At 45.0% G+C, this 10,541-nt stretch overlaps 1 protein-coding gene across 1 annotated transcript; it reads right to left on the bottom strand.

Moving 5' to 3' along the window:
- Positions 1-6,556: 6,556 nt before the first annotated feature.
- On the bottom strand, positions 6,557-10,062 carry LOC104310306 (cytochrome P450 1B1). Its single transcript, XM_054162357.1, has 2 exons — positions 8,990-10,062; positions 6,557-7,391 (listed from the first exon to the last, which is right to left on the bottom strand). The coding sequence occupies exons 1-2, from the start codon at positions 9,997-9,999 to the stop codon at positions 6,779-6,781; spliced, it is 1,623 nt and encodes a 540-aa protein (XP_054018332.1). The 5' UTR covers positions 10,000-10,062; the 3' UTR covers positions 6,557-6,778.
- Between the last annotated feature and the right edge of the window lie 479 nt (positions 10,063-10,541).

The following is a 10,541-nucleotide window of genomic DNA, read 5'->3' as shown; positions in this document are numbered from 1 at the left end:
GAGGAGGAAAGGGGAGTTTTGTAACAATCAGATGAAGATTAATTTTGGAATCTTATTTTTCATTACAGTAATCATAATAATTTCTGGTGGCACTTCCTTAATTTTTTTACTTGAATTGAGTTATTTGCATTTCCTGGAGCACAGAAGATTAATAACCACCTGATTTATTATTTTATCTGCATAGTGAAAATGTATAATTAGAAATAAGATCTACAGTAGAATTAAATTTTCAAACTGTACCTTGGAACTTTTTCACAGAGTACAAGGCATAAGAGAAGCATAGAGTACGGTTTCATACCGTTCTGCAGATGACTGCAAATAATATTTGCTTTGGGAAGTCAAAATTTGTCTTAAATTTTGTTTCCTTGCTGGGAACAAGGGTGTCTTACACCACATCTGCACTTCAGTTATCACAAGTAGTCCAAATAAGTGGAAGGTGTTCTGTTATTCTTAGAACAGAAAATGTTACTATGTGAAATCCCAATTGTTATCATGACAAGATCAAAAGTGGCTGGTGAGCTGCCAGACAGAAAGGGACCTGGGAGTGCTGATTGACGGCTGGCTGGACATGAGCCAGCAGTGTGCCCAGGTGGCCAAAAAGACAACAGCATCCTGGCCTGCATCAAGAATAGTGTGGCCAGCAGGAGCAGGGAAGTCATTGTGCCCCTGTACTCTGCACTGGGCAGGCCACACCTGGAGTACTGTGTCCAGTTCTGGGCCCCTCAATTTAAGAAGGACATTGAGACACTTGAATGTGTCCAGAGAAGGGCAACGAGGCTGGTGAGAAGCCCTGAGCACAAGCCCTGTGAGGAGAGGCTGAAGGAGCTGGGATTGTTTAACCTGGAGAAGAGGAGGCTCAGGGGAGACCTCATTGCTGTCTACAACTACCTGAAGGGGGGTTGTAGCCAGGAGGGAGTTGGTCTCTTCTCCCAGGCAACCAGCACCGGAACAAGAGAACACAGTCTCAAGCTGCACCAGGGGAAGTTTAGGCTTGAGGTGAGGAGAAAGTTCTTCACTGAGAGAGTCATTAACCATTGAAATGGGCTGCCCAGGGAGGTGGTGGAGCCACCATCACTGGAGATGTTCAAGAGGGGATTGGACGTGGCACTTGGTGCCATGGTTTAGTCATGAGGTCTGTGGTGACAGGTTGGACTTGATGATCTTTGAGGTCTCTTCCAACCTTGGTGATTTGGTGGTTCTGTGAAAAGCCTGTTTCTGCGTGATAACTGTTTTGCTCTTAACTGATATCAGGTTGAGAGAAGGGAGATTGTGGAAATAAAGACTATTCTTGTAGAACTGTCCTTGCCAGCAAAAGGTGATCAATCAGTGAAAATATATCCACAGTAAAAGTGGATGAAAGCAGTTCTGAAGCATCACACAGCGTACACACCATTCTTTCCCTAGGGGATATTGAACAACCCCAGATGCAACTGAAAACATGACTGTCTAGCATGGTAATATCCAGCTCTGATACAAATTTCTCCCATCTCGGCTTGCTCAAGTAAAGGACTCTCGACCAGTAGTGTTTTCATCGGGTGTTGTGCCTTCTCCTTCCAGGAAAATTTCATCAAAAGGTGTTTAGACTGGCGCAGCTGGGCTTTTTCACACAAACCCGGAATATTTAGGGGTAGAAAGGGACCTCTAAAGATCATCTAATCCAATCCCCTGCTAGAGCAGAACTGTCTAGAGCAGGTCACACAGGTACACATCCAGGCAGGTTTTGAATGGCTCCAGAGGAGACTCCACAACCTCTCTGGGCAACTTGTTCCAGCCACCATCCTCACAGAGAAAAGGTTTTTCCTTATGTTTACATGTTGTTCCCAGGCACTGGCGATGCTGAGGCAAGGGAGAGAATAGCAGGCTCTCCATGGCTTTCTGTTGTAGACTTGGTTTGTTTTCATGGCACAACTGAACAGATTGTGTTTAGTTCCTCAGTTCTTGTCTCCATGTTTGCCACCTCCCAAATCTATTACTTTAGCTAACAGGCAGTGAGGAGTTAGTATTTGGACATCCTTTGTTTCTCCAAAGTTTTCAGGAAGATAATTGCTCATTCTAACTCCAGTCTGGTGTGAAGGTAGAGTTTGGTCCAGGTGCTCTCAGTTTGATGTTCTCTGCTGTTGATATGATTGAACCTTTTTAGTATAGTGTGAATTCTTATCAGCTTAGTCCTGACACACTGTGTGTACTAGCAATATAAACCAATCACCTCTCTCTCCCTGAAAATCAGACCCTGTACACATTTCCTCCCCAGCTGGAATCTTCCTACATTTCAGAAATATATTTTCCTCTGTTAGCACTTGGTCATTGCAGTAAATATCTCCTGTGTAACTACAGGATTTGGTTTATGCACCTTTAATAAATCTTCCATGTGTTCACTCCCTTTCGCCCTCTTCACCTTTGAATTATCTCAGCATCCTGCATCTCCTGAATTAACTATAGTGATGGATCAGTGTCCCCAGACATCCAGCACAGATAGTGTAGGGAACTGAGAGACTTTAGTTGGATTTGGTTATCTCTAGATTTTTCTTTTCAGGCTGGATCAAGATCTGCATTAAGTATTGAAGGACAAGGGAACACTTACAAAACAAAGGATTTTTTTTGGTTAGTGCAGCTGTCTGAAAAGTTGGGATATAGCCCCAAAGGAAGACTACCAAAGCATCAGCTGAGCAGTCTTAAATGTTCCAGGCTGTTTGTGCTTGTCACTGAAGTTGTTTTCACTGGACAGTTAAGTCATCTGGCCTGTGACTAGAACATGAAAAATATCATCTGCAAAAATGTTGTTGAAACTTGAATCTGTGTTGCACACCATATACCAAAATAGCGGCACCTTCCAGAATCCAGCCCTTTTCTTAGCCATGAAAAAGCTAGATCCACCTTCAGGGTTATCTCAAGTTGAATTCACTGCGTGAGCAAATGAGAGGTCTGAGTAACATATAATCAAGCCAAAGATTCAGCAAAGGCAAATGTTAACTTTCCATGGCTAATTCCTCAACCTTTTTTTAGGTAAAATGTAGCCCACTCTCTGGTTGCTCTACCTGGATAATCTGAACCAATTTCCTACAAACAGACTAGCTCATCAGTCCCTGCCACTCACTAAAACGTACTAGGTTTGGTTCAAAACTAGTCAGAATTTGTCATTATGAATTAGCATTTAGTTATATTGTGCCATGACTATCCTGGTGCTGTTAGCTGTTGTAGGCATCCCTGACTGATCCCCCCACCCGCCTCCTCTTTCCAGGAGCCTTGTTCCTCATTATTACATAATTGCTGTTTATTTCAGTATGAAAACTCAACTTCCTGTTGAAGCCAGCAAGTTCAGCTATTGGATTCAGAAGAGATGCCATTCTACACTTGCATAGCATAAACGTGTTCTGTATCAGCTCTGCTAACTCAGCCTGCTTACTTCCCCTCCTTATTATGGAAAGGGTGATTTGACAGTTACTAGGTTTCCAAGACCATATGGCTTGCTCTAAATTCTTCCTGTACTTTCTGTTTTGTGAGGGTTTTTTGATGTTTTCTTTTTTTCAATCCTTTATTTCAACTTAACTGAAAGCTACTACTAAAATTCTGGCAGATGGACTAAGTGTGTGTGCATAAACAGAGAAAGCATGATGACGTGGCTTTCTTGACTCACTGAAATCACTACAATCTGAACATGATTTTAAAGGTAAAACCTTGTCTGGAATACAACTGCTTAACTTCTTTGAACTTTATTTCATGAAGAGCAACATGTATTTGTCTAGTATTGCCATGGCAAGATCCAGTCACAGATTGGTGAGGGAGGCAGCAACGGCACAAACACAAAATCTCATGAGATGGGCATGATTTGCTGTTAGGTGACCTTGCCTCGTTTTCAAAATGAGAGTTTTTCTAACAACTGCTCCAATGCAACAGATGGAAAATAAAAATCAAGAATTAATAAAAAAAACATCAAGCCAATTTTCTGAGTTAATCTTAAGCATTTTCCTTGACATTTGGTACTGGCTTATGTGGCCAATCTGAAACTTTTGGTTCCCTACTCAACTCCTATCAAAGTTATTTGTAGTGATCTCAAAAAATTTCACCAAGAATGCCTTCTGGTAGTTTCTGGGAGCATCAGCACTGCATCTTCCAGCACAAAGGTAGGTTTTGTTATGAAAATGTGCCCATCAACACTGAAGAGGGAGTCTAGGCTTCAGCTGTAGACAGATGGTAAAGAAGGAAAATACCTAGAAACTGACAAGCAGGGACAGTGTGGCAGCATCTCCTGACTGTATGAAGTTGCTCTTGGCTGAACACAGATGGCAAGCAGGCAGACCTGAGAAGCTGAGGGCAGGATGCAGAAAAACCTTAAAATCCAGAAATGGGAAGGAGGTGAAAAGTGTATTAACAGATACCTAAAATAATACTATTTTCCAAATCAGAAATAATAATTTTGTTTATTTTGATATTAGAAAGCCATACACAAAGTAAGAAAAGGCAGTGTAAGAATAATTTGTTGCAGTATTTCGGTAACACAATGGTACATCTCAAAATGAGCATAAAAGTTAGCTCGCTGAACAACTGCATACATTCTAAGTGGGTGCTGCTAAGGTTGAGTAACTTCACAGATTGTATGAGGCGTTAATTGACCAACAGCTATACAGTGTGTGACCCCCTAACAGACATGAGCAGAGAGAATGGACATTGCATTACTAGCCAATGCATAGGTAAAGCTTTTGGAAAAGCAGAAAATGGCAAGTGATTTTTTTATTAAAACATGAATTGGTGGCCCTTTCATTTAGAATAACTATTCAGCTTATTCATCCCATACACTGTTTAAAATAACAATATTTACAAAGGTACAAGGAAAATTGTCTTACTAGCATTTGATCTAATGTGGGTAATGATCTAATGTGTGAGTATCTTATAAAGCTTTTCACAGGTGTAGGCTAAGCTCTGGGATAGCACAAACCTGTACACAGTTCAGAAAACACACCTGAGGTTGTTCCCTGCACCTGTAACAGAAAACTAAGTTTTTTTAAAAGGGTGAGAGATGCCTTATGAAGTCAGAGAACTTAACCAGATATATTGCCATTGTGTGTGGTTACAGAGCAGTACTTTTAGGCTTGATTCAGGTTTTTTAAATCTGTAGCAAAGCTTCTACTTAATAAGATCAGGACTGAGTCATTAACACAGCTCTTCCCAATGTCAAGATGAATTCTCTCACTGCTGCCAACCTTACTAAGCGGGGTCATCTTTCAGAAGACCCAGTGCAAATCTTTGCTTAGGTCTCAGATGAACTACTTTATTGTGTAGTTATTGCACCCTTACTTTTCTAGCTCTGCTAATACCTTCCTTAGTACTAGGCTGAACATGGCAAGTCATGTGAGGTGGTCTTATTTCTGATGGATTTCATACGTAATTGAAGGTGATATGCAGCTCCAAAGAAGTGCCCAAGACTTTTCAAAGTCAGGCCTTTATATTAGGGCTGTTTGCTTTTTAGAGAAATACATGTGGCTTTGTGTATACAAGTATTACCCAGACATTCAAGGCCATTTAAAACACATGTCTGTGTTTTAAAATAATAGTTTGGGAGGCTTTGTTTGTTGGTTTCTTTTAATTTTATGTCCTTTGCCACACCAAAGTTTTACAAGTGCTTTTCCCTCAGTTGATAGGTACAGTAATTAGGATATGCAATGTCTGCTTTCCTTCTGAGGCTTTATTCAAGAAAGTCATATTAAAAGTACATAGTTGACTTTTGGATATACCATGTAACTCAACAGAGTAGCTAGTAAGGAGGTGTATATTTGCTGTGCACTTCACTAGGCTCACAGCATTGAAGTTTTAATATAAAACCCCTGAATTCTCACTTCCAAATACCTCAGCCCACCCGAGGTTTACTGGACTTAGCTATGTGCCTAGGGACGGGAGTATTAACTCTTTGCTAGAGAAAAGCGAAGTTCAGCTATACCTCTATACAACTTTCTAGTTCAAATATCTATTTTGTTCATGAATATGCTAATGAACCGATTAGCACGTGGTTTGTATCACCATGGACATTTGGTGACATGAAACCTGATCTTCCACAACTTAATGAAAAGTCACTGTATTAGGACATTTTGTTCTTTCTCACACAAAATATGAATTTTATTTTCAGCCGTGCTTATAAGCAAATCTGTTTTATTTTTCAGTCATTTATGTAAACACTTTGGAATGCTAAAGGCAGAATGCTGCAATTTTACCAAAAATCAGTTGAACGTTTATTTTTGAGGCATCAATGTACATCCCAGCAGTCCCAGTCTAGGAGCTCTTACATGCCTACAGAAGGTTGCAGTAGATTGAACTGGTGAATTGAGGCAGGCTGCTGTGTTCTGAGCAACACCCCCCACTCCCCTTTTTTCCCCCCCTCCTTTTTTTAAATAACAGATTTCACTTCGAGATGTGGAGTCACTCAAGGCAAACTTAGAATTAAGGCATAGTGCATAGAAAAACAGAAAAGACTGTACAAACACTTTCTAAAGATGCTCCAACCAGTCAATAGATAAAAAGCACTTTACAATGGCAACTAGCTAGAAAAGAAAAGGCTTGCTTTTGAGTTGCATATGTTTTATCATTTAATATATTAAATTATTCCCCTGGCTCTCCTTCTAGAATCAAAGAGAGGACTGAATTATACCTTGTGCAGCTTTCCTCCTTGCTCTTGCAATTTGAAATATTTGCTACTAAAAAAAATAATTAAAAAAATCACCAGAATAAACTATAATTTATTTAAGTCTAAAGAGAGAGAGGGTTTATCTTAAGATGCAAGGTTTGTTGCTTAGGCATTTGCTGACAGCTGATTTTCACTGGCTGCTTTCTCTGCTTGCAGTCTTTGAACAGCCTGATCAAGCAAATCCATAGTATCTCTAAGTGTAACATTCAAAGTAAATGGCTTAGGTTTAATGGTCAACCCATAGGTAAAGTCCATTTTAGGATCCTCATTTGGATTAGCAGTAAAATTGCACTGATGCACCAGTATGGAGGTAAAAAGAAAGAGCTGTACCTTGGATAACTCCTCTCCAATACACCGACGTTTTCCCAATGAGAAAATCATCACACTACTTGTAAGATCTTTATTGATGAATCCATTCTCATCCAGGAATCTTGTTGGATCAAAATCCTCTGGGTTGGACCATTTTGCTGGATCATGGTTCACTGACCACTGATTAACAAAGATCACTGTGTCCTTGGGAATGAGGTAGCCCATTATGAAGGTGTTGGTTGTGGTGGCATGTGGGATAGTAACAGGCACAAAGCTGCTGAAACGCATGGATTCATACAAGAAAGCCATGATGTAGGGCAAGTGAGGCTGATCTTCAGCACACGGCAGACGGTCTCTTCCAACAATCCTATCTACTTCTTCTTGCATTTTAGCCTGCACATTTGGATACCTGTCATTTAAAGTAAGATGTGACCATACATAATACTTTTAAAAAACTTCTTTTAATAATTTTTGCTGAAAGAACCTCACCTTTACCATAAATAATGCTGTCTAACTTTAAATATATTTAAAAAACATGTAGCCCTACAAGAGAAAAACCCAAACTTCCCAAGCAATGGTGTCATTTGGGATTTGTTACGTCTTCTCTTCACTATCAAGTGTAACTGATTCTTACAAAAAGGAAACTAACATAAAAAGTGCTGAAATGGAATATTCTGATCCAGTTTTGCAAATTCATTCTAAAACTAAAATTACTTCTCTCTTCTAAATATTGCGCTTTCTGTGGGAGCAAGAATTGGGCTTTACAGCTCTGTACGTGACTTCTAAAAGTTAGCATAGAGTTTGTTATCGTTAGACCCACAGCATACGAATGAAAGTCTGCAGGTCTTTGAACTGAAAAAAAGCCCTGCTAATAACTGCCAGAATGGCTTTATGTACATCCCGCTCTTGGTTTGTGCATACTTTTTCTAATCATTATCAGAATATGTTTTCTTTATAATGTCTTTTAAGATAACTGTCTTGGAAGTTTGGAAGACCAAGCAGCAACTAAACAAGACCAGTAAATTTCACTTATTTTTGTTTTGCTTGTCTAAAAGCATGCACTCCTCCAAGAAGCCTTTATTTACTTTAAGTTTGGCTTCCACACCCTTGCTTTTTCCTGCTGCAGCAAATCTGCATGTCAAATGCTAGACAAATCTAGGATATGGGGAGAAACCCAACAAGTTATGTGCACACTGGGCATCATACCCTTAGCTTAAAGTGTTAAATGCCAGCCTGTTTTCCAAGCAGCACCTGCACAGATAATGTTTGCATAAGCTTACAAATTATGCAGATGATGAAAGAAAAAGTCTGGGCTGGCAAGAAAACCAGTGTTACACTACCTTCTATTAAACCACCCGCCCTAGCTCATGTTTTGCCCCTGGAAAAGCTGGTGCCAGGGCAGGGCATGGAAGGGGGGTGATTGCACCCGCTGGCTGCCCAGCAGCTCGGCCTTTCCCCTAGTCACGCAATGGCAATAAAGGCACACACACTGCTGGCAAATCAACATAATAGCGGGTTTGTCAACCGGTGCACGAACTCTTTATCTCGCTGAGCTTAAGCAGTTGTTATCCTGTTCCTATGATCTCCTTGATCTTGACCTGGTAAAAACTGTTACTTTCGGGTTTTACTGGGCTGCCTTTTGCCAGGCTCTCTTTATGCACCATTACTCGACTGCCCAAGTAGGGTTTGGTTATGTCTGGGTTTGGTTTTATTGTTGGATGTATTGTTTTGTTTTGTTTGTTTGTTTTTTTCTTTCTCATCTTTTCCTGGCAGGTTTTCTAGAGCTTCCATGTTAGTTAATCAAGAACTGCTGAGGTAACCCGGCACTCGGGCCGTCCGCTCCCTCTGACACTCGCCCCACTGATGGGTCCCTGGCGGTGCCACTCCCCTAGCTCTTCCCAGGGCGAACGGCACCGACAGCTGTTTGGGCCGGCTTTTACCGCCGAGCCCGCGCAGTGCCATTTGAGCAGGATGCAACCCCAAGGCCGGCGCACCGCCGGCACCTACCTGATGAGGAAGATGAGGAGCCACTGCAGGGCGGTGGAGAGGGTGTCTTGGCTGGCGCCGAAGATGTCGGTGACGGTGGCGGGCACGTGCTCGAGCTGCAGCCGCGGCTGCTCCCGCTGCAGGCGGATAAAGGCGTCCATCATGTCGCGAGGAGCGGCCCCCGGGCGCAGGCTGCGCTGATGCTGCAGGAACTTGCCGCGGACGAAGCCGTAGAAGTCGCGGTTGAGGTCGCGGAAGGCGCGGTAAGCGGCACGCACGGGGCTGGGGAAGCGCTGGAGCCAGGGCAGCGCATCCACCAAGCTGCCGGCTCCCACAGCCCGCCCGAACTGCTCGTTGCGCCCCACGAGGCTCAGGAACTCGCCGTCGCCGTGGCTGTAGCGTCGGCCGAAGCACAGGGCGCTCATTACGTTGGCCACGGCTACCACCAGGACCCGCGAAGGGTCGAGGAAGGCGCCACCGGCGCTGCCGCTCACCAGCAGCGCCACCAGCGCCCGCGCCTCGCCCACCAGGTGCTGCTCCAGCAGGCGGCGGGTGGCAGGGCTGCCGGTGGAGAAGGCGCGCACCGTGGCGTGCGCCGCCCTGCGGTGCAGCTTCCACAGGTCCGAGTAGCCGCCGAAGGCCAGGCTGAGCCCGCCTGACACCAGCCGGAAAGAGGGGAACGGCGGGCGGCCGGCGAAGGCGGCCCCCTGGCGGACGAGGGCCTGGCGAATGGCCCGCTCCCCGTTCAGCACCACCACGGGCCAGCGCCCCAGGCGCAATTGGAAGACGGCGCCGTAGGTGCTTGCCAGGCGGGCGAAGGAAAGGTGTGGGGCGCTGCCCAGCTGCGCCGCGTTGCCGATCAAGGGCCAGGGGAAAGGGCCCGGCGGCGCCCGGCGCTGGCCCTGCCGCCGGCGCTGCTGCATGAGGACCTTGCCCAGGTGGATGGCAGCGAGCAGGCAGAGAAGGAGCAGCAGGGAGCTTTGCAAGGGGGGGATGCCACGAAGGGCTTCCCCGAGCTTCTCGAGGGCCATGGTGCAAGGGAAAGGGAAAGGCAAGTCAGCGGGCAGCGACCCTATGGCAAGCTCCCCGTCGCCCTCAGGCAAGGAGACGTCCAGGCAGGCAAGGAGACGCGCTGGCGTGGCGGAGGGCAGCGCCGGCAGCCGTCTTGGCGTTCTGTGTCGGGATGCGTTCGTGCTATGCCCTTCTCCTGTGCCTAAGGCCCGCCCGTATCCTGCGCGAAATACAAGGGATACTCGACAGTCAAGGGGCATTCGCTCAAAAAAGGATGAAAATCATATTCGGCGGTGAGGCTGCTGCTCTCTACCATCCCGCCACAGAAAGTTTCAGCCCAGGACCCAGAAGGTCACGGCACAGAGAGGCAGAAGGGGAGGCAGGCGGATGCTCTCGCCGGAGGAGCCTCCGCAGGCGCGGGCAGCCGCTGTGCGCTAGAAACAGGTTCATCCCTGCGCTTTACATCGCTGCTCCCGGCGGAAGGGTGCCAGCCCAAAACAGGCTCCTCGCACAGCCGTCGCAGCTTCCCGCTGCTCCGAAGAGGAACCCTCCGCATGTAGGG

Source organism: Dryobates pubescens, chromosome 6 (genome assembly GCF_014839835.1).
Source record: "Dryobates pubescens isolate bDryPub1 chromosome 6, bDryPub1.pri, whole genome shotgun sequence".
Taxonomy (NCBI): Eukaryota; Metazoa; Chordata; class Aves; order Piciformes; family Picidae; genus Dryobates; species Dryobates pubescens.
The sequence above is the reverse complement of the archived record's forward strand: the minus strand, read 5'-3'. Positions and strand labels throughout refer to the sequence as shown.